Genomic DNA, 24,543 nt, shown 5'->3' with positions numbered 1-24,543 from the left:
TTCCCTTTTTCTTGCGTTAGAATTATGTTATGGCCTGAAAAGCCATACAAGTGGGTCTAGCAACTGGGAGCCCCTGCAGAAGGTCTCTCCTTCTCCTTTCACACCCACTGGCAATTATCTCCTTTTCTTTCCTCAGGCAGCTTCACTTCTCTCACCCACCTGTAGCAGTTGCCATTCAGCCCATGTTCCTGAATGTGCCCTGGGGACTGTGAGGAGTTCGGAAGATGAAAACATGGACTTTACTGGGATAGGAGAGTGAGGGGCAATAGGAGTAGTGGCTGCAATGGGGACGCTGCTCCCTTCTGCAGCAGCTACTGTCCTACAGCTCCGTGTTGTTAGCAGCTCACCAGAAGTTCGAATCAGGTTGCAAGTCAGCACAAGAGGAAGTATTTAGCTGTTCAAGCAGTATTCATTACTCAGACAGCTATTTACCTACCTTCTGTGGGGAAAGGACAAGCTAGTAGTATCCTATAAATGGTGTCCAACCAGGGACAGTCATTGGAAATATGCTGGATTATGTTGGCGTGACTTGAGATCCATAGTTTAAAAGGCATCAGCAGTGTTGGGGTCCCCCAACACCAAGTATTTAGGAGTTAAATGTCAAAGAAATATAGGAACTAGGACAAAAGAGATGATGGGAGGGAGAAGGGACACACCGGATTTATGTTGGTTGCATGACACAGAAGAGTGGACACATGGGAATCAGGAAGAAAAATAGTAACATAACAAGATGGTGTTTATTAGCAAAATCTGCCACAGAAGCATAGCGATGCAAAGCCTTGTCCTACCTTCATTTCACCTCATGTCCTGGAAAGCAATCTGTATGACAATCTTTCTTCTGGCACAGGGACAGAGCTTTACAGAGGTAGATCCCAGGTTGTGTAACCATCTGCAACAGCACGTACAGACTTCCCCAAAACTCGACAGCTTCCTCCCTAGTTTTGTTGTTCACACTTGTTTTTACCTTGCTTTGCTTAGTGTGAACACAGAATTATATAATTTTCGTCTCTGTTTTAATAGAATAAGAAAATGAAGCAAGTAATTTTGTGAGTAGTGGACCTCTCATTTATAGCTGTCTTGCTCACTGTTATAATGACCTCATTCCATTTCTTTATCTCCTGTGATTCCTGCCCTGGAATAATTTTGGTTCCTCGGGTCCTTAGCATAATGCTCGCCTTTGTCCCAGCTAAACCTGCTGCTGGTCAGAACTGAGCAGATATCCTGTTTCCACTTGGCTTTGATAATCTTTACCCCTAAAAAATACTGTTCCTTTAAAGCAAGTATCTTGTGTTACTTCAATCAAAGATAAGCCATCCTTTTTCCATCTGTCCCTCTTGAGGTAGCCATGTCATTCAGCTGACAATCGAGCTTTAATTGGGGTTCTCTGCTTTACAGAAGAAGAGGGTATAGTGAGCTTGGGAAGGGAAGTTCAGAGGGAGGTAAGCAGAAACATAGGGAATATTGCTGAGCCCTTTGTGCAGCCCCCAAGCACACAGAGTGGCCAGTTTTTCAAACACCGTGACAAAAACATGGACTTGGTTTCCGTTTTTGTTGTTGTTGTTTTTCCCCAGGGAACTTATGACTGAAAGTACTGTACACGTGGAGTTTACACTATAGCTTTTCCATCACTGATGGCAGCAGTAGGTGTCCCTCTCCCTTGTCCAACAGCAATTTTCTGGAAAGCTGTAGCAACATAACATCTCTGAGGCATGTACTGTTCTGTCCAGCTTTGCTAAAACAGATCAAGAGATTCAGAAGTAAAAGGAGTGGATAGACAGAAACATGATAATGTAAATCTATTTTTCTTAAGAAAGTCAACTAAAAAGTATCACCAAACATGTTACTGCACTAATTTCTCCACTTAGAATAAGACTAGGAACGAGGACTATCTAAAATATAGCAAATACGAGATGTTGCCTAATCACTACTGACAGGCATTTAAATCTTATGAAGATAACTGTGGTATAAGACTGTACACGAACTATTCTTGCAGTATCACAGTAATGGAATTATAGCAAAAATTGCTCCTCAGTATATATAATAATATTTAATTTGCCTTGGATTTGAGGAAAATATTGCAGATAATTAATAACATTACACTTATTAAATAACTGAGTATAAATATGATCTGACCAGGAGGGCAGAAGGAAGGAGTGGCATTGGTGCTACCACAGCTTAAAGCTCCAAATGCTGCGAGAGCAGTCTGTCTCGTCTCCTCTAGTCTCTAATCTAAGTCATCAGTAAAGAGAGCTTGTTCAAGAAAGGTATCAGTAAGATGCCTAGTCTGCAGGAACTTTTCTTTTCTGAGACTTACATACTGTAGATACCTACTCTGCCCTGTAAGTTGCCCTAAAAATGCCTTCTTATCTCTGAGGGTTCCATCAATACATCTTGAAAAGTTAAATCTGGCCACCTTGTATGGATTCCTTGTTGGTAGCTTGATTCTTTCAGTAATATAATCTGAATTTCTTTTTACTTCTGCTGAAATGCTATTGATTCTAAGATAACTCTAGAACTTCAGAAATATCTATTTGCATAAGTTTTCATTAATATTTTTAACGATCTTAAATAAGATGTAAGCCTTAACACAAAGCAAAAGTATATTTTGGTAGTGTGTGCAGTAGTGAGATAAAATAAATCCAGTCTCAAGTGTCACTGGGTATTGTCCCAGCTTTTCAGGAGACTAGCTTTTTAAATTTCATCCTTATATTGATGAGAATCTCCTATAGCCCCAAAATAGTCCAGTCGATCAGGGTGAAATTATAGTAAAGTTGATACAATTAAACACTTATGCCTCCTCTCATCTATTGCAATGGTAATTTTCTACGTCATGATAAAGTAAACCTTAATTGAGTTCCCATTCATGTAGGTTGGCAGAAGCTGAGCTGTTTGTCATAACAACCAATGTTGAGAGACATGTTACTCATAACAGAGCATCAGTAATTGCTATATCCTGGAATGGGTTTATATTTTAAAATAAACAAAGAGTCAATGGCTAATAGCTAACTATATTAAAAATAATATGGGAACAGATAATACTTTGGAGACTAGCAAGACCAGGAAAACGTAATGCAGTAGTATTCCAATAAAAATAGATGGACATTTGCTATTTCTGTCTGTAAAAATTAAATAGTGTTAAATAATTTGCCTGTTTTTCCTGGGATTCAATATCTAGAAGGTTTCTAAAATATTTGAGAAAGTTTGTTCTTAAATATAAGCCACATTATTTTATTTTAGCGAAAACGGAGTATGTAGATTAGCTTTCTGGCATTTTGTCTATCAGTCACTTGCCTCTGGAACCCTCCCTGCCAAAAGTGTGTTTTTGGCCGAGGGGATCTGTACTAGCGATTCTTTCCATATGCCGTCGAAGCCCGTTGCAGAACTGACTGAAGTGATGTAATTAGAGTCACACATCATGTAGAAATAAGAGTCTAGTTAGATTTTATGTTTTGGACAAAGAAATGAGGCACTTTTTTCTTTACTAAGCCTGTGCAAGTACCTTAGCTGTTCGCAAATTGTGCACCCTTTTTTACCATTTAGAATTGCCAGATTTCAGCACTTTTGCTGTTGCTGTTACGTGTAGTTCATGTACCACTTTTGAACACAAATACTTTACTGCTGTACAGTGAGGTGAGGATCTGACAGTGAGCCTTACTTCATGGGTTTCGTAGGGGAGATAATTGCTGTTAAGCACGTGCAAACATTCCAAGAAAATAGCAGCGAATAAGTAGAAACTAACCCGAGTCTTTGGCATGGCAAATCTGTGACCCTTCTGGTATTTCTTATTAACCACCAACCCTATAGCCTTCTGCTAGCTCTTGTCTATTAGAAGTATTGGAGCATGCTACAGGCCTGCTGCTGTTAGTGTCCAGAGAGTGCTCAGTGCTGATCAGTATACAATGATGATGTATAAATAATTAAATGTTCAGATAAATGTATGAATAAAATAAATTCACATGCTCTAAGTTGAAATAGAGCAAGTCTCTATGCTGATACCACAACTTTAGAACATCTGTTTGACTTGCAATAATCAACCATCAGTCATATTCAGACAGTACTTTGTAGGGTTTTATAAGAGGACGCTGTAGAAACTAGTATAAAGGAAGCTTGGAGGATGCTGAGATAGTCTTCCTAAGGGGAAGGAGAAAAAGAAAAGAAGGAGTAGGAAGATGAATTTGATGTCTAGAATATATATTATGTTAGTAACTGAAATATCAGACCCTCGTGTTGTTTTTCTCTTTTTCATGTGTAGCATTTAAAAATAGAAATTGTGCATGACTGTTTGAAATTAAAATGGCGAGCTGAAGTTTGAAGAGTTTGTTTTACACTTTCTTTTTTAATATATAGTTCCAGATTAATTCTCAAGGAGGTAAAGTGGTAAACTGAAGTTCTGTGGTAAATATAGGGAGCTCACTTTGTGGCGTGTCTGGTATAAACATTTACTATAAAAAGAACTAGGTAGTCAGCTGAAATAATAATATAAATAAATTACCATCTGCTTTATATGGCAAACTACTAAAACAAGTTTGGTCCTTACTTTTAATGTAGCAGCACATAAGGATCATGATGATACTAAGTAGAAGCCCAGTTTGAAAAGGACTGTTCTTGTGATCAAAGAGAACAAGGAGAGAAAAGGATATGAAAGAAGTTTTAGAAGCAGTAGAATGAAGAATATAAGCCCATGGGGAAAAAGAGAGAAAAAGAGGTTAGGAAGTAGCTGAAAGTTTCCAGAAAAGGAGCAGAGTTTTAGTTGCCCCCCTCCACCTAAACTGTACAGCCCTACTTTTGTAATAGGCTCTTAAACTTACTGAAAAATATGTCAGTTTTTTTTGCAAGATGAATTTAGCCCTTTACATTTAAACACTACTTTCCCCATCTGCCTGTGAACTGAGCTGAAATGAACTTCAAGAGCATGTCTGGGTGACTGTTGCTGAAACACAACCGGTAAAGGGACAGGAGCAAGCTTGTTATGTTTCACTCCAGACACCCGGAAATATAAATCATCATTTTTTTCAAGGACTTTTTAAATTTTTAAAATTTTTGCAGCAGTTGTTGCAAATGACCAAGCATTTAGGTTATGCAGACAATAGGGCTTTTGTTTTGGCAGTCAAACAGAAAAATGCTGACAAGTTGAAAGTTAAAAGATTGTTTTGGATCAAATAGAATTTTTCAAGGATTTTTCTGTTTTCTCTCCAATACAAAAATTGAAAGATATAGTTCCATTAGTGAGCAAAATATCTCATTTGAGCATGTCAAAATATTTCATTTTGGAGACTTTGTAAGAAAAATACTAGAAATCAACTCTAGTTTAAAAAATAAATGCTGGTGGTCTCACTCCCATTGGTGTGTGCACCCCGCCTCGGTATGTATCCTCCTCCCGGACACAGAAGAGTATTTCTCTTCTTTGCCTGACAGGGAGTTTTAAAGCTCTGCCTGCTGCCCCAGGAGCGTGTGACAGCAATAGCTTTTATGCAGTGCTGGGGCACTGCAGTGGTCAACAGCAAGTCCATACAATTATACGGTTGAATTCAGAATCAGGAGTTTTCCCAGTGACACGCCACATTTGCATCCGCATTTGATGTTTTACATGCATTAAGCTCAACCGTGCTGTTAGCTAGTCACCATGTGGAAGCTGGGTAGCATCTCAATGCACTACAAGTATGTTTTTTACCTGACTGATTGGCACAGGCTCTGGAAATCGGGTATCAAACTACCCAGGGGGGTTATTCTGTTTCTCAGGTTAGACTGTTAGTTTCCTGTTTGCTTCAATTTGTATGTAAGAATGTGAGGTGAAAAAAAGGCAATTCTAAATATCCCATAGACTATGAGCAATGAATTCACTGAGGTGGGAGAATCTGATTTAAATCCCACCTTGAAATGGGCAGATAGAAATTATCCCCCCTCTCCGACACACACTAATATTTATTAAAGAAATGCTAATATTTTTGTATTTTGATCTCAGAAAGAAAATAGTTCTTAGTAGAGAAAAATAAGGGAAAAAATATGTAAAATTGTTCCTACTGAAGGAATAGACATTGGTGGCATTAGTAATGTTCTCAAGAAGAATGTTGAGGTGATCTTACCACTTATATATATCTCTGATCTCTGTGTCTGTGTGTGTGTAATATACACACCTTTTGTTTTTTCAAGGGGACAGGACATTGATCTTTACTTCCTATCTTAATCTGTATATAGTTTATATATTTTATGAAAGCAGGCAATCCTATTAAGTATGTGCACACTTAATTTTGGACAATGTAGTACATTTTTGGTGCTTTGTTACATCATATATTGATGATTGAAGAACTGATTCCCAACATATTCCCCATTCAGATTCATCATTTACATCATTTACTAGAACGTTGTAAATCTAAACCAGACACTGTCTATCACTGTGCTAAAATTCTCAAAACATGTAAGAAAACTACGTTATTCATAAAGTTTGATTTCTTCACAGTTTCTTCATGGAGATTTATATCAAAACCTCACTTACTAAAATCAAGTAGCTAAAAATATTTTATGTAGCAAAGATGAAGAGAACATAAAAAACCTCTCAGGCCCATATTTGTCTACTGCTATTTGCAGCATTTGTCCAGACAGCAGATCTTGAATGTGAAAAGTTGTACATAGTTTTGAATGTTTCTGGAGTTCAGAAGGAGGCAAAGGAACCACTCATTACCTCTAGCTCTCTTAAAAGCCTTCTCAAGTTTCCAGATAAGCTTCTTTTCTAAATATATATATACCTACAGTATAGGGTGTGTAAGATTTTTTTTTTTTTTTTTTTTTATCACCATCTGTAGGGATGTATGTGTGGTTTTCTTGTTTTTAAAATATCTTGTAGTGTTTTTGCAATAGCTACCTTTGTTAAAATTGTTTATGCTTGTGACTGAGTAGTTGATCTGTACCAAACCTGTTACAGATATTCTTATTTACTTTGGATTCTTTTCTTTAAATCTTGGATTCTTTTCTCTAACATATGATACCTTAAAAGAGAAAAGAAGCTAATACAGGCATTGAGATAAAACTTCTTACTTGCATTCTTCAAACCCAGTTAATCACTAAGTTGAGGTTCATAGCATCTGATGTTCAATTTTACTCTTGGAAGGATTAGAAAATTCCTGTTATCCTGCAAATCATTGGCATATTTTTACTCAACTTTATAAATATGCCCAGATTTTCATTAATACTTCAATACAACACAGTTGATAGATAGCCCTGAAAGCTGTTTCTCCGCAGAGCACGTTCAGTGCAGCCCTACGGTGCCACTCGTTCCCGTGCTTTGTCAGCCAGGCTGTTTACCAAAGTTGACACTGGCAATCCACTTGAAAAACGAGAGCAGAATTTTGATGCCAAAAGCATTTAGTGCTTTTGTCACTTGACCATTCTTCTTGTGGCTCATTTTACCTACTGGTTTCTGGACACTGCTTAGTTCCATAGAAATTATAGTAATGCAGGTACAGTGATTTATACCCATTAAAGAGATATTATTTACAAAGGAGCTTCATTTTAAGTACAAATGTTGGCTGAGTTTTCTGTATGCTTATAAGACTGAGGTTCTTTAAATCCTCGTCTTTAATTTTTTGTAATTGTATGCATCTCCTTTGTGAAACTGCATGTAAGACTTGCTTGTAATTTGAGGGAAGTAATTAAAAAATTACATTGTGCAACCTGGAGCACGTAACTATGACAACGTACAGGCTTAGGAAATCTAAGTTCTTTTACACTGAAGGTATTTTTTGCTGCAAAAGCGAATTTAAATGAAGTCATAATTGATCAGTTTAGCACTTTTTGTGTAGAGGAATATTTTCCATTCTATTAGAAATGATAGCCACAGAGATTAATGTAATATCTTTTACTATCGAGTTTTATGTAGAATTTCATGCAAAAATAAAGTTAGTGTATATCTTAACAACAAAATTTACAGCAAAATCAATCCATTGTCATGTCCCATTTCAGATAAAGCAAGGCAAAGATCATCAAATAGTTTTTAATTCATTCCAGTTAACAATTTGTAATGTTATTATAAGGATACTTAACTTCTTTGAATTAAGTGTTTTCATTTAACTCAAATTCTTTCATTGTTCTCTTTTTTCCTAATGTATAATTAAACCTCAAGCACATTTTAACTGTTCCAAACTAAGGCGTTTAAAGTGGTGTTTCCTGTACCCATTTGAGCTGAATTTTATTTTTGAATGTGCAAAGGTTTAGTAAAAAGTAAAATAAAATATACTTTTGAAATTAGGATTTGTGATATAGTTGTTCAAAGGTATGCTCATGTTTCAAGGGATTGCTGACACTGATGAACATACCATATAACACAGTAGAATATAATTTTATTTTTATGAATATGTATGACTAACAACATGTTAAGAGCTTTTTTAATGATAATCAAAGACAAAAAAGCAGAAATAGAGTTGCAGACACAGAACTGAGATTGACAAATAACCAGTTAAAACAGTTTTTCAATTTCTGTGGCTTGGTGATACCTGGAGAATAGGAAGAATTGCTTGCCTAATTTAGCTAGGTTTTCTTCTCATTTATCTGGAAATGTTTGTCATTGTCAAATGGAAATAATGAGCTTCTAAGTAAAGCATGTCAATGTTTGACTGACAGGCCAATAATTTTTTTCCAGCAACAACTAACCCAAAATATGATTAAAAAGGTTTACTTCACTTGTCCAGAAGCCTTCACTGATAATTTTAAAAGTTGGATGGGAACAAAATGACAGAGAAATGTTCATGACAAAACTGCAGAGAATATAATGTGGGTTTGGGGATCAGTAATAAATTTCTAGAATGTTTTTTCCCAAAGCTTCGATGGTTATTTGTTTAGCACACTTTTAGCTGTCTGTCTTCATATCAGTCATAACCTCTTCCCATCAATGTTTGCCTGATGACCAAGAAACAAGCAAAATGATGCAAAGAAGAGAATCTCATCCAGTAAAAACTCAGGTTCAAGAAGAGGTCAGATCCTGCTGTGCAAGTAAATGCTGAATTCATTCACATATTTAGCTTAAAATTGATGAGAAAAAAGTAAAAACTGGAAATGAACACAAAACTTCATTCAGCATAAGACCAAATTCAAGCTGAGAGAAGGTGAATGCTTCCATGTTTTGGATATTTAGCTAATAAGAAAGGCTATAGAGGCTTTTCTTACATACTGACGTGATTTTGCCAAGTTTATTATAAGTTTTTGCAATGATGTTAGGCATAGTGACACAAAAATTAAAGGTCATTTTTCTCACTCCTATATCTTATATTTTACCACAATTGTAGTGTTCTAAGCTGATATTCGTAGTTTCAATGTGATTTATTGACATCTTTTGAATGCAAGTAAGTGCCCCCATAGCAGAATGAGGAATTTTTTTAAAAATCTTTCTTTTCTGGTATTTTTTTCTCATCTGTTTTACAAACCTAAGATGCAGTCATATTCGTAGAATTATAGAATAGTGGAGATTGGAGGGTGCACATCTTTAAGGGCACAACACAATTTTCACTGATTGCAGTAGGTCACTGTCTCATCTCAACAATTTAAAATTCATTTATGTAACAAAAATGTGTGGCAAAGTAGACCAACCATGAAAACACAGTTGTTTATTCTATCAAATTGAGATTTTTTTTCAATATGTTTTCCTTCACATTTTCTGTTTTGTAGAACTACGGCCTAAATATATTCTCAGTGATGCAAAACTAAGTGCTTTGATACTCAATATTCTCTTAGTTTAAAGATAAATACTTGTTCTGTGCTACCTCTCCCACCCAGTAGGAATTTTCTTGTTATAAATTCACTATTTTGCTAAGCTCATCATAATCATCTGATACAAGCATGTAGTTCCTAGGAAATAATTTGAGTAGCAGCCTTTTACCTATTTTTAAGGTAATGCTGTTTTTAATACTATTAAGTATGTTAATCTGAACCATAGTTATGAAAATATTTTTTTTCATTTCTACTTCTACCCTTGAATGCATTTGTGAAATTAAGAAACATCATTTTGAATTATTTTATTAAACTTTTTTTAAAGAAGATTCACTTAAAGCCACTGTTCAGGATGTTTTTATCAACATTAGGCTCCTTTGGAAAGAAAAAGTTATAAATTTTTGGACGTGCATAAATTGTGGGATATTGCTTTCTTAGAAAAATGTTGTGAATCTTGCTTTAGATAAATAGATTCAAATTTTTTCCAATCTGTTTCTCCCAGCAAAACCTATAATATCACAAACACAGTTTTAATATTTAATGACTTAATGTAATGAAATTAATAAACTTTGAAAGTTAAAAGTCCCCATACTTGGGAAAGAATAAAATGGTCTCAGAGACTTAAGTAGCTCACTACTGTGTTAAAATTCAGAATGAGTTGCCTAACCTCAAAGACATTAAGTCATATACACATATACGTTTACCAGAATGGTTAGAGAGAGAGAAAAAAAAAGTGTTATTCAATTAGTTGACATGTTTCTTTATTGACAGGCTAGTGAAGGATGCTCCGTGGGATGAGGTCCCTCTTGCTCACTCCTTAGTTGGTTTTGCCACTGCTTATGACTTCTTATACAGCTATCTCAGCAAGACTCAACAGGAGAGATTTCTTGAGGTGATTGCCAATGCTTCAGGATACATGTATGAAACATCGTACAGACGCGGATGGGGTTTCCAGTACCTTCATAACCACCAGCCAACCAATTGTGTGGCCCTGCTGGCTGGGAGCCTGGTTCTGATGAATCAAGGTAGGTGCTAAACCATAGGAACATTCTTCTAAAGTGTATAGACTGAATGCAGTTTATGCAGTTAAGTTCGGGAACTGATACAAATGTTTTTTCTGTGCTTTCCACGGTAAGCGCTCAGCATCTGACACAGCCAGCTGTAAAGGCGTGCTGCTTTGTGTGCTCCTGCAAGCATGGCTGTATTTGGTTTGCCCCTACACTGCTTAGGAAAATATGGTCTACTAAAAGTCTGTGGACAGTCATGCAAGGTGTAATATGTATGCATACATATGTGTGTATATAAAGTTAGTTATCTAATTGATTCTTAACTCACTGTTTGTAATCATTAAAAATTCCCTTGTGCATAATGTAGCCAGTTCAGATTTACATACAGCACTTTCAGAGCAAACTCAATAAAGAGCTCATTCTACCACCTTTGCTCTCTTTGAGTGGTACACATAGTCTCCTTACACAACACATGGAGAAAGCTTGTGATCAGAAGCATCCTGCGCATGGGGGCAACACGACCGGATAACCTTCAGTTAGCTCCAAGACCTCTGTCCTATCTCCCCTAAAACAGTTGCAAAGATGTACTTTTATCTGCTCAAGAGCCATGGCTTGGGACCCTTCCTTTCAGATGTCCCATTTTTCAAAGAGATGAGCTGGGCTTTACCTTTCTCCCTTTGAACTATTGCTCTCCTGAGCCTTCATCCAAGCCAGCTGCAACCTTATTCTTTGCATGGAGGACTTAATCCCTTTTTTCCCATTTCCCAGAAGAGCACGCTCACCAAATGCTTTTGGCTCTTCTACCCAGGGACTGTCCCTCTCCTCCTATTTCGCTGCTATGCTGCGTGAAAGAAAACGCAAGACTCAAAGAGTCAGAGAGAAAGAGCAAATAAGAAATCCTGACTCTAAACTTGCCTGAGAGGGGGAAGCCATGGAGCCAGCTCCTACTTGTAAGAATGCATCAACATTTTATCCAGTGATTATTTAATATAGACTATACCTTTTTGTTATGTGGTAGAAGCCTTTTGAAAACACGGTGCCCAATGGAGCTACTTGCTGCAAGGGAAGGAAAATCTAAGCCGGATGGTGTTACCAAGCTGTTCAGCTCTGCCAAGCAAAGGCACATCTGCACAGAGTGGGAGCTCTCGGATAACTGAGGATTTTGTATGGAAAACTGTGGAACCTACAGTTCTGGGGGGGGTCACCTTTTTGTTACTCATTTTTCGTAACAAACCTATTCATTTAATGAACACATGCTGAATAGCAATGAGAGTGTATGTGGAAATTATCCCCTTTCCTCCTATCTTTCCCTTCACAAATTGGAGACGTAAGATCAAGTTTATTTCAGTGGGTTTTCCTAAATTCCTCATAATTCCATCCTTTCCTGCTTCTTGGGTTGTTGCAGAAAGTTTGCAGTTTTAGAGATGATTCTGTTTTTCATTAGCATATAGATGATAAGTATGTTTTGTACCAAACAGTGGTAACACCACAAATAAAGTGGAGCAATATTTTTTTCACCAAACTTGGGGGGGGGGGAAGGTGTGCAAAAAAAAAGGGCAAAGTCAGCAATATTTGAGCAATTTTTAATTAATGCTGATTTTTAAATGAAAATAGGTTCCAACTTCCAGATTGTACATGACCAACCAAAAATCTAGTTGTTTTCATTTTAGAGTTACTTTATTTTTAAAAAATAGAAGTTCAACTCATGTATTTTGGATGATAATTAAAAATAAAATATTAAGATAAAAGTCAAATAATTTAAAATGGTTTCTTAAACATTTTCATTTCAATATAAAAGACTTTTTTTTGTTTGTTTGTTTGTTTTGTTTTGCAGAGAAGAAAGGAAACAAGGGTGGAGAGGGAGGGATACACAGAGATATGTATTTATAAACATAATATCAGGTATCAAATGCACAGTAATTGCCAATTCCTTTCTCTTAAAGTTTAACATTTAAGGAAATAATTTTAAGCATTGCGTTCAACTTTTTATGGACGATTGAAGTATGCAGCGATTAAATAGCATGTTTAAAGATGCTTATAAACTTTGTCATAGTGCTAAGAAATGAACTTAATTTAAGTGAATTCTAAGTACCCACATATATTAAAATCTTTTCGGTTAAAATAAAAACTCTTATGTTTGAAAAAGAAACTAGAGTAAGGCCTAATTTGTTGTGTATACTGCTAATTATAGGTGTACTTGGATTAATTTGTTTTCTTGTGACATCCCTGTTAGCTGACAGAGTACTATGTCTTTTTTATTCTAATGTATTATTGTTCTTTTAATGTACTGTAAGTATAGGGTTGTTATAGCATCAACATAAACTAAGTAAAAGGAATTTATTATATATCTCCAAATAATAAGTGCACTAGGCTGAATCATGAGAATATGCATAAATTTGAAAAGGAAGAGAATAGTCAAAAGTACCTATTGTGATTGTTAAGTCACGGGGGAAAGAGAAAGTGGAGTATTTGGGCTTGTATTCCAAAAAAGTCCCGCGGTGCCCAGCTCTGTCAGTGTAGCGAGGCAGTGTTAAGTTAGTTGTAGGTAGAAGTAGTGTCACCTGCTGCTGTTACTCAAGCCTTCCTGCTCATAATAACTCTCTCTTCAGCCAGTGGAGAAAAATGCTACGTTAGAATCAGGTTGTCTGTTTAACTTGGGCATTGCAATTTTTTCCTCTTCTTTAACTGAGCGCAATTTGGCAGCCTTGACTAGTAGGAAATCTGAATTGCTCATCACTGTACTGGGCATAAATGTAGTAACTGTGGCAATGGAATGAAACGTTTATAGTAGCAGGTTTGAATGTCCTCTGACATTAAAACTTCATTCAGCGGGCACTGATTCGCCAGACAGTGGGATGTAATGTAAGCTAGCTGCTGTAAAGCCGAGCTATGATAGATGGTGGAGTTGAGGCCAGTTACATCTATGCCCAGACATATCGAGCTGGGTAGACACTAGGTGGCCATGAAAAGTGTGAGCTAGTTGTCCTCTGTTTTAGTCCTCCCTCTCTTGCCAGGGAATCCAAAAGAAATTAAGAAAAGGCATGTAGCTGTGGGACTGCTAAATTAGCCGGAGTGGATCCACGTGCTTCCTTCAAAACACACGTCCTTCTGCAGTACGTTAATGCGCTGCTTGTGCATGCTTTTTTGGTGAGGACAGACATGCTCTGAGAAGGACTTCTGGCAGCCTCTTCCCAGTTCTTGAATTGTACAGAACTGACCCAAATAATGAGATCTCTGAAAGTCCTCTCTGTAGGAGAAAGTAAATACTTAAGTCTTGTTTACACAAAGGTTTAAACTTAATCTAGTTGGAAGAGTAATTTCAAACTAATCATTCCTACTCCTGAATCTGGACAGGAAATTAACTATGCAAATCTTTTCCAAAATAATTCCTATTGTAAATAACCCTTTTGATTGAACAACACGTTGAACAGGACGTATCATGCTGAAAAATGACTGATTAGAATATTTGCATTATTGGAGCCCTCTAGTGGGAACTGTAAACTTAACAAATTTGCAGTAAATCATACTGCTTCAATTTAAAATGCAATAAATAATCCTGGCATGGCTTTTCCCTTTCTGCATGTTCTGAATACATTATAGAAATTTTCCTTTTAAAACAGAAGACATAATCCCAGTCTTTGCTCAGTTAACCTTGCTCTACTGTGCTTAAATATACTATTTTATTTTTCACTCTACAGCTGCAGAGTTGCTGCAGCAACAGTTGTATTTTAGAGACCCAGCAGCCGCCCTGTGGATTTATGACTGTGACGGATCCCACTGTTGGAGCACAGATAATGTAATCAGTACTCTGTGGTGGTATAAGATGACGATTTGTCATTATCTTCTTCTTTCAGGCTATCTTCAGGAAGCATATTTGTGGACCAAGCAAGTGCTGGCAATCATGGAGAAGTCAGTAGTCCTGCTCCAAGAGGTTACAGATGGCTCCCTCTATGAAGGGGTGGCTTATGGCAGCTACACAACCAGATCTCTGTTTCAGTACATATTTCTTGTCCAAAGGCACTTTGATATCAATCACTTCGGCCACCCCTGGCTCAAGCAGCACTTTGCATTCATGTATAGGACTATCCTACCAGGTAGGTCATTTGGATCAATGAAGATATATCTTATAATTCCTAAAGCAGCAGTAAATTTCCTACTTGAAGTAGGCCATTTTTCAATAATCTTTCATTTGGATTTTCTTGTACCTTCATCATCCATAGAAACAGTGGTAGCCTTGTTTATCACTCTTTAGTAAACATGACTGTTACTTAAGTTCTGGCTTTTAGAACCAGTCAAAAGATGGGAACATTGTTTGGGAGAAAAATCAATGCTCCAAAATTTGATTTCATTTTTCAAAGTTTGAAATACATGTATTTCTGAGGTTTTATATATTCTTTATATATTTAGAATATTTAATATTCTTTGAAGCTCTTACTAATCACAATAATCTTCCTCATCACAGGAAAAATATTTGGTGAAAGGAAAAGCAAATGATGAAGCCAATGTAAAAGTATCCACAAAGAACAGGAAAGTTTTATATGAGCAACAGATTTTCCACAAAAGATTGAAATTTATTATTGAAAATTGTTATTTTATTAAAATATTTTTCATATGGAAAATATAATTGACTCGATAGGTTTCTCAGTACCACCCAAGGATACATAAATTATTTTCTTCTGTTAATATGAGAGCAAAACAAAAATATCAGGATTGCTAATAGGCTTATTGTGTAGTCTTTTTGCTATTTCTGTATTCATGCTAGATCTCTCCAGTGTCTCTCAGTGTATTTTAGCATCTCTGATTTGAAGTTCTAGTTGTTATGCAAAGATGGAGAAGTACAAATATGAAAACAGTTACTAGCTAATAAGTATAGCCGACATCTTCTAGCTTTTGGAGAAAAGTTTTAGTTTTAGTTTCAGGGTAACCTTGCAAGTTTTGATTGATGGTTTTGTATTGATTATTTGAAGGTCAATTCATTAGGAACTTGTATTTTTAAAACTCCTGGTTGAAAAGATAGAAGGATAACTTTAATGGGCATTAATAACTGCAGTTCAGCATAAGCAGAGTGTTTCAGGCAGGGAATTCCATTTATGGCAGCTGATTTGTAAAAAAATAAGATTTAGTTGTGTATCCAAGGGGTGATGAGCGCAGCTTTGACATGCCAGTACAGACATGTAAGGAATGGCAAAAGTGAGACCTGTAAAGAGAAAGTTATCTTTGACAGATTTGAGTGAGGAAAAGAAGTAAATAGGATATTTCTTTTTATGTTTTTGTAGCATATTAGCTACCTGTAGCCAAGAGCAGGCCTGTAAGCATCTTACAGGACTATGTTTGTGTCTGTTTGTACTGCTTGGCTTCATCACCACTCTACAAATATATCTTTGTGCATGTATTTTGTTCCTCTTTACATGTCTTTTAACTTTTTCCCAAGGATTTCAGAGAACTGTGGCCATCGCAGATTCCAACTATAACTGGTTCTACGGGCCAGAGAGCCAGCTGGTGTTTCTCGACAAATTCGTCATGCGCAACGGCAGCGGGAATTGGCTGGCAGAGCAGATCAGAAGGAACCGCGTGGTGGAAGGCCCAGGGACCCCATCCAAAGGGCAGAGGTGGTGCACTCTCCACACCGAGTTTCTCTGGTATGGAAAGGAATGAGTGAGCTTCAAAGAAACGTGAGAGCTGCTTGCTGTTAGGGATAAGCCGTTATCTTTAGATTTGTTCTGAACTGTGGAAGCTGAGAGAGAGCGTCTTGAGGCTCAGGTCATCTCAGAACATGTTCACTTTGCATAAATACACTAGTGTGCTGCTATGGATTACACCATAGTCTTGTCCTGCAAGTATATTTTATGCTTTTCTTCTGTCGTTTGTTGCTTTTATAGAATATAAACGATTTCAAAAGGATGGGAAGTTTCCCTATGTATCTTCTTAAAAAAAATCTGTTTTAATCTTTTATGTTCTTTAGTTAGGCCAAGACTTACAGTTTTCTTTTAAATGGTATGAAAGAAATGTAAAAGGTGAGCTTATTTTTAGCTGTGTGTACACACACTAATTTGGAAATTATGCTTAGAATAAAATTGCCAGCAGGTGACTAGATCCGTTTTTCCCATGACACTTACACCTTTCTTAACTCATATGATTACTCAATTTAGTCAATCTGTGAAAGATAAGAGATGAAAAGTTTAGAGACTTTAAATAAACATATACATTTTCTTAGTCAGTAGAGAGAGCAGATACATTTCTGAAGGGTCAATGTGGTTCCATTTTTCTCTCTTATGAGAAAAATGTTATCATGAGAAAAATATGTATCATTTATATTCATGATATGTATATTAAAAATGTATGTTTACTGGGCTCCAAGCACCCTTCAGCTTGTTATCTACAAATTACAGAATCTTTCTTCTATAGACCCCATTCCCTCATTTTCTTCTCTTAGGGTCTCCACAGAAATCTTGGAAATACAGGCTTAGAAGTTTTTCTTGATGCCAAAGGGGAAGAATATTTTTAAATGCACGAGTCAAAAAAAAATGCCTTTTCCCTGGGCCACAGGGACTTGCATTGGAGTCTGCTTTTAGGGGGTTCTCCATCAAGAACCACTACCTATAGGGCAAGCTTCCAGATTTTTCCTGGTTAGTTGTAGAGAATAATTTTGATGAGAAACTATATAGCAGAAATATTTAGAGTTTAATGATGGTTTTGTTTATTTTGGCTGCTTAAAAATGAGACCAGAGGGTTGGGGGTTTTGAGTTTTGTACTGGTGCTGATAATGGAAATGATCAATTGATTTTAAAACTGTTTTTTTTTATCTGCTTGGCAGGTATGATGCAAGTTTGCACTCTGTACCTCCACCAGACTATGGGGTTCCAAAGCTGCATTATTTTGAGGACTGGGGAGTGGTAACCTACGGGAGTGCATTGCCAGCTGAAATCAATAGGCCTTTCCTTTCCTTCAAGTCAGGAAAGCTGGGAGGACGTGCAATATATGATATTGTTCATAAGAACAAGTACAAAGAGTGGATCAAGGGATGGAGGAACTTTAATGCTGGCCATGAACATCCAGACCAAAACTCCTTTACGTTTGCTCCCAATGGCGTACCTTTCATAACAGAAGCTCTATATGGCCCAAAATATACTTTTTTAAACAACGTACTGATGTTTTCCCCTGCTGTGTCCAAGAGCTGCTTTTCCCCATGGGAAGGGCAGATTACAGAGGACTGTTCCTCAAAGTGGCTGAAATATAAACATGACTTGGCTGGTGACTGCCAGGGACGGGTGGTTGCTGCTATGGAGAAAAGTGGGGTGGTTTTTATCAGGGGTGAAGGAGTAGGTGCTTACAATCCAAAGCTGAAGCTGAGAAAATTGCAAAGAAACCTTGTGCTTCTCCACCCTCAGCTTTTATTGATGGTAGACCAAATCCACCTGGAAGATGACAGCCCTCTGGAGGCAGCGACCAGTTTCTTCCACAATGTGGATGTGCCTTTCGAAGAGACGGTTGTTGATGAGGTCCATGGGGCTTTCATTAGGCACCGCGATGGGATATATAAGATGTACTGGATGGATGACACTGGCCACAGCGAGAAAGCCATCATTGCCTCAAGGATGTATCCCCGGGGTTACCCTTACAACGGAACGAACTACGTGAATGTGACTACCCTCTTGCGGCACCCAGTCACAAGAGCCATTTACCTTTTCATTGGGCCCTCCATTGACGTGCAGAGCTTCACGGTCCGTGGGGGTTCTCGACAACTGGATGTTTTTGTTACCACCAATGAGCACGCTTATGCAGTTTACCTGTGGACAGTTGAGGATGGCCCTCGTTCTGGCTTGGCACAGGTTATTGCAGACCGCCAGAAAATTGTCTTTGACCGAGCCTCTGCCATTAGGATCTCTGCAGTGCCAGAAGTGAAAGATTATGTAGAGATTGTGGAGAGGAACCTGCAGCATTTTAAGCCTGTTTTCCAGCAGCTTGAGAAGCAGATCTTGTCTCGTGTACGAAACACGGCTAGCTTTAGGAAGACTGCTGAGCGCCTGCTGAGGTTTTCAGATAAGAGACAGACAGAGGAGGCCATTGACAGAATATTTGCAATCTCACAGAGGCAGCAGCAGCAGCATGGCAGAGCAAAGAAAAATAGAAAGGTAGCCAAAGGCTACAAATTTGTTGATGCTGTTCCTGACATTTTTGCACAAATTGAGGTAAATGAAAGAAAAGTGCGACAAAAGGCACAGACTCAAGCACAAAAAGAGTTGCCTGTAGATGAAGATGAGGAAATGAAAGATCTTTTGGATTTTGCAGATATCACTTATGTGAAGCACAAAACTGGTGTGTCAATCAAAGGCCGATCGGGGCTAGCACAGATGGTGACAACTGCTCGAAGCAGTGCCCCATCAATATCAGCTTCTTATACTCGCCTCTTTCTAATTCTCAACATTGCTATTTTTTTTGTCATGTTGGCAATGCAGCTTACCTATTTTCAGAAGGCCAAGAGACTGCATGGCCAGAGATGTCTGTATGCAATACTTTTAGTAGACAGCTGTATATTATTGTGGCTGTATTCTTCCTGTTCCCAGTCACAATGTTAGCAGAAGACCTCTACTAGTCGACCAGTTTATGGTCATATATATCTATGCAAAAGCATTAACCCTAATAGGGCCAAAATTTATGTTCTTTTTCTGAAACATTCCAATAAACATCTAGGGGAAGTTTGATTTCAGATCAGAAGGCATGGAGGAATAAGACAAGCAAAGAATTTCTCAGAAAACTAAGTGCTTAATAAGTACTCCTCCAGTATATTTTGAGTTGGGCCTCACATCTGAGGGAATGTTATGCTTTGTTCATCAGAGTTCGGTAATGTAACTGTAATTAATTTTTTGGTGAGATGAGCCCTCTTTTAAAAGATTTGTTTCTAAGGGCTTTGTTTTTATATACAGAATTGGGTTTGTATCAGTGAGTTTTCATTTCAGGCTGCTATACATGTTCTGTCGAGACAAGGACATTCAAACACGAGTATGCAAGGCAGACCTTAGCAGTAGATTTCATTTCTCTCTGCCAAACCAAAGAATACTTCAATATGGGACACTCCTGCACAATTATTTCAGACCCTTATATCAGGTCATCTTTTCCATGCTTTACAATCTGGCATGGTAGGAAATGGCAATTATGTCAGTACTTACAAAGTGAAAGGCACAACTCAGTAGACAGTAGCAGGAGGCAAATATGGGGCTAACCTGAAGTATAAGGGAATACAATTCTCAGGAAAAACAAACAAACAGGCAAAAAAACAAAAACCAAAAAACTTTCTCTTTCAGCCAAGTACAGACTGGAGAAGAGTGAGTGCTGCAAGGTCCGTTCTTGATTTTAGAGGTTAAGCCTTCACAAAGATTTTCTAATATTTTGGAGCACATCTTAGTAGGGAAATGTCCTAGATCACTGTCCTTCCATGCAATTGTGAATATACAAACAAAAAAACCAAAGGCATCCTGTGGTAACCTCAATAATTGCCAATATGGAAAAAGAAGTATTTAGAAAGTATTTAATATTTTTTCTGTTCGCATGGCTGGCAACAGAGGACAGTAAAAACTATTTGAACAGTTTGTTCTCTGTAAAGCACACCAGTACGTGTTTTACAAGCTTTTAGTGGCCCATGGGTCAATTATTTGGGAATCATATGGCTTATGACAAAAATAAGTTTGACATCTCCACATATAGCCCCTCGATTCATTAAACTTTTTTAAAAAAATCTTAGCTGTTTGAGAAAACAGAAGCTCTATTGAATTGGTGCATATCTGTATATCTTTACAGAAAAAGAAAATAATTCTTTCAGTACATTTGCTAAATAAAAACATTATAAATATTGTCTCTGTTGAAAAGAAGTTTTCCTTTGATTAAAATATTTTCCCCAGTAATTATAGTAATGATATTCATTAGCACTTTGTTCAAACCATAAAACTTTGGTTCCTCTATGCTACAGCCATTTAGATATCTGTTGTTATCTACTTTGCTATTGTTAAGCCTTCTGGGAGTATAACTGTTGTCCAAAATCTGGGTTGGTGAAATGTGATGACCTGTCATTGTCTAAAAATCTTCAGTGAATATATGACAATATCCTCACCAAGTTCCAGGTATTAAGCTAGTTCTGAGAACTGTGTTCAGATATTGAAGCCCTACTGCAGTCTCCAAGGCCTCTATTTATCCAATGAAATTTGATACATTTAATCTGAGCACAGATTTGTGAGCCTACTGAATTTCTGCTTCAAGTGCAGTCAATGGAGAAAGTAAGACAACAGCCTCTATAGCTAGTCAATCCATCCCAGACACCTTCAAGATAAGGTCAATCCATCCCTGCTAATTTTAAAAGGCACGTAGCATGATTATTCACCTGCTGCAAAGCACCTAGTTGCATAAGGTGAGGTGAAATGAGCCGAAGACTTAATGGGTTGCAAAAGAGAAAGCCCCGCAGTATAATTCTGTATTTATAGTGTTGCCTGCTGAAATTATGACTAGACTGTAATAGGCTGCTTTTCACTGGAGATTTCCTTCTTTCTGCCTGTGATGTCTGTTTCTGCACAGTGATGACATGAAGGTATGCAAAAATAGCTGTTGGATTAAAGATAGTGTTATTTTCTTTTCTTATTACTAGGCAATACCATAAATGGCTGTGAAACATTGAAAAATCAAGATACAGGTATTGTTAATTGAAAAATCAAGATCTAGGTATTGTTAGTGAAGTTTAGCTGTGCTGACTGGTACATCCCTCCAGTAGCAGCAAGTGCCATTACATTTTCCCAGGGAAATTCAGGAACTCATTATACTTCAGAAGCATATAAGCTGTGCAAGTGTCAATCAAATCCAGACAGAAAGACATTTATAAATAGTACACCAACTGTCTTCTGTCTTTCATTTCCACATCCTATTTGGAGACATGTAACCTTCAGGAAAAGAAGGAGCTCTGTTGGTTCTGAGTCTTTATTTGGTCAATGCCAGCAGAGGGGTTGGTGCGAATCTTTTGCTTTATTTCATGCCCACACACATTTGCCCTGTGTCAATTTGCCATTGATTTGTTGAACAGTCAGCTCTAGAAAGCCAACCTGTAGTCCAGAAAAGCTTTTGAGAAATATCTGCATTTCTTGGCCTGCCATTTAGTGTGCCATCTAAATTCTAGCAAGGGCTTAGCAAAAGCTGCTGTGTCCATTTATATGTCTCAGTCCACCAGATAGTTTATGTCATAGATCTGTCAGCTGAAACTGCAGAGTTTTGGAGATTAGAAGGTAAGATACAGTCATGCAGATTAACTCTCATTTACACTACCCTTCTCTGCAACATTCTAGTAATGCAAGGGAAAGAGGTGGCTGCAACAGCTGCCCAGAGCCCTTTCATCGGGCAGAAAGGTGAGATTGTAAAGCAGTTGTTAAAGCAGACCAGCATGTCAATGAGGAACGCAGATGCGATGATGGAGTAAAAGAAGATTAAATGTACCAGACCTTCATTCTGAATAGAAGACCAGATCCATTCCTGCATGAAATGGGAATCCAATATTTTTTCCACCTGTGCTTGGTTTGCACTTTTCTGTGAATGATTTATCGATTATCTGCAGATGGCTGTCTTTGCTGACTACTCTGAACTCCACATACATAGATGTAATTTTTATTCAGTTATGGCAGGTAAGCTTTGCTTAAACTAATAGTTATGTCATAGTTGTCCTGGGTATATTTCAGACATGAAAGAATATCTCACACGTTTTCTTATTTCTTCCTTCTGTAGGCCTTTAAAAATACCTCTCCAATGGTCCTATAAGTTTTGTTTCCATTCTTCTTTCCTTTCATTCTTCTCCCTTCTTCTTTCTCTTATTCATTAATGAAGATCATCATTTCTTTATTGAAATTTGAAGAAAATGGAATAACCAATGTTTCCATACTGTTAGCAACCAGCAACTCAATGCTGTTGGGTGGAAGTGTCACAAACTAGCCAAGACGAAATGATTCAAGCCCTCAGATGACGACATACACTGAAAGAAAGGAGATGCCAGAGCCTTACTAGGAAAAGCAGTAAGGAAGATCAGTCCAGATAGCCATAGGGGCTGGTATGAGTGAGTGCTGAAGATTAGCATCCTTGCTGACATGGAGAGGTGTCTTTGTGCTATTTGGCTGAAATACAAGAGAAAAGTAATCCTAGTGAGATCTAAGTCCATGGCAGAGGCACTTAGCACTAGTTTCGCCTAGACTGGTTATACTGAACAACTTTTAGAAAGTCATCGGTATGAAGTAGCAGAGTTGTCTTTCGCTTCCTGTTAAAATGGAATCACAGTACTAAAATGTAGCTGGCACATCCCTCTGCATGTGTTTGGTGTGTGTGGATGGTTCCTGTGTTCATAAGAGACACTGCTGACTTCATTCAACTTCTTCTCGGTACTTAATGATCAGTCATGCATGTTTTGTTTCAGGGCTGTGGCCTAATTTAGTGTAAAATTAGTTCAAAGGATTCTGAGCAAAGTCAATGGGAATTCAGCCCACTGGTAGCTGCATGCATGTCTGAGGGTAGAATCTGATTCTTAGATTTTTGAGTGTTTTTTGAGGAAAAAAATTGGATGGGTATGTGAGTGATTCGTTTATGTTATATACATCATTCTGCGACTAAAGGAAGCAAAGGGAATGGAGCACATTACCTCATTTCTTAAAACTTGTAAGATCAAAGCTTATTCCGAAGGATTATACGTCTGAAATGTATCAAATTCTTCTGTCGGCCTCATATTTTCCACTGATGAAAAGTTTTCTCTTTGTGTTTGAAAGTATATAGTATTTGGAAAATAATGTTATTTCTGCACCAGGACATTGCATTCACAGTGCAATTACTGGGTCTGCAAAAGCTTTAGTTGGGACCAAACATGCCTCTTCCTAGCTTTAGCCCCTCTGCCCTGGCTGCACTGTTAGAATTCAGCAAGGTAACCTTAAGCTGGTATGTCAGATCCAGCTAATGAAGCCAAGATTTTATTTTCTGTCCTTTCTTAAGGGTTGGCTCCAGGAGCATTCTGCATTGGGAGGCCTACGCAATTGCGTGCTGAGTACGTCTGTGCTGTTGTCAGTCTGTTTTTCAAATGAGTTCACCTTTGAAACAAATAATGTCAAGATACTTCAGAGAAAGACTCCAGGACCCTCTCTCAAGGGTCTCTCTCAATTGTCTTCTTGTGGTCACTGCTGCAAAGGCAGACAGGAGAAGTGTATCAAATCACACAATATGTAAGTATACCCTAAAAAATACTCAGAAACACAACAGTGAACTGAGGCTTTCTCTTTCAGTCTTCCTCAAAACCAGTGTCAACTTTCGTCCTCGTAATAACTAATATATGTCCATATTAGTGGTGCCTAGTAGTGATCATGTATTCATTTAGATGAATAGATTGACTTTGTTCTTGCCTCTGTGGCTACAACCATTTAAGTCAGCAGGAAAGCAAATAATTTGAGAAGAATTCAGATTTCATCTTCATTTTTCAATGAAACTGAACACTATTGCACTGACTGTGAAATACATGAAAGACATGAATCCATATATGTAAGGCCATATCCTCTCTGCTTTAATTTACATTAATAAAAGTAGCAAGCAAACAATATTAATCATCCACGCTTTGCAACAGTAGTATTTCAGTGGCAATGCCATCACGCAGTTGATTTCCACTGATTAGTTCTCACTCAAACCTCCAAACGACAGAAAATGTCATGAGGGAGACACTGTTCCTGTGCTTTTGCATATCTATGCTCTCCATAAGAATACCTGCAATGCTACCAGAGTTATGTGGAAAAATTATCATCCTCCTTATACTAGGAGACAAATTACAGGATCATAACAGTCCCCA

At 37.6% G+C, this 24,543-nt stretch overlaps 1 protein-coding gene across 3 annotated transcripts in view; it reads left to right on the top strand.

Annotated features, from left to right (window-relative positions):
- DSE (dermatan sulfate epimerase) overlaps positions 1 to 20,553 on the top strand; it is a 34,602-nt gene extending 14,049 nt beyond the window's left edge. Inside the window, exons 4-7 of one of the 3 annotated variants that reach the window (XM_062570954.1) lie at positions 10,468 to 10,721; positions 14,558 to 14,797; positions 16,135 to 16,342; positions 17,518 to 20,553. In XM_062570954.1, coding sequence (XP_062426938.1) covers positions 10,468 to 10,721; positions 14,558 to 14,797; positions 16,135 to 16,342; positions 17,518 to 19,279 — 2,464 coding nt within the window. In that variant the 3' untranslated portion in view covers positions 19,280 to 20,553. Of the gene's footprint in view, positions 1 to 10,467; positions 10,722 to 11,721; positions 11,739 to 14,557; positions 14,798 to 16,134; positions 16,343 to 17,517 lie in introns of those variants that run through there. The other 2 variants (XM_062570955.1, XM_062570956.1) reach the window with 2 other exon arrangements.
- The last annotated feature ends 3,990 nt before the right edge of the window (positions 20,554 to 24,543 follow it).

Source organism: Rhea pennata, chromosome 3 (assembly GCF_028389875.1).
Source record: "Rhea pennata isolate bPtePen1 chromosome 3, bPtePen1.pri, whole genome shotgun sequence".
In the NCBI taxonomy this organism is placed as follows: domain Eukaryota; kingdom Metazoa; phylum Chordata; class Aves; order Rheiformes; family Rheidae; genus Rhea; species Rhea pennata.
The sequence above is the reverse complement of the archived record's forward strand: the minus strand, read 5'-3'. Positions and strand labels throughout refer to the sequence as shown.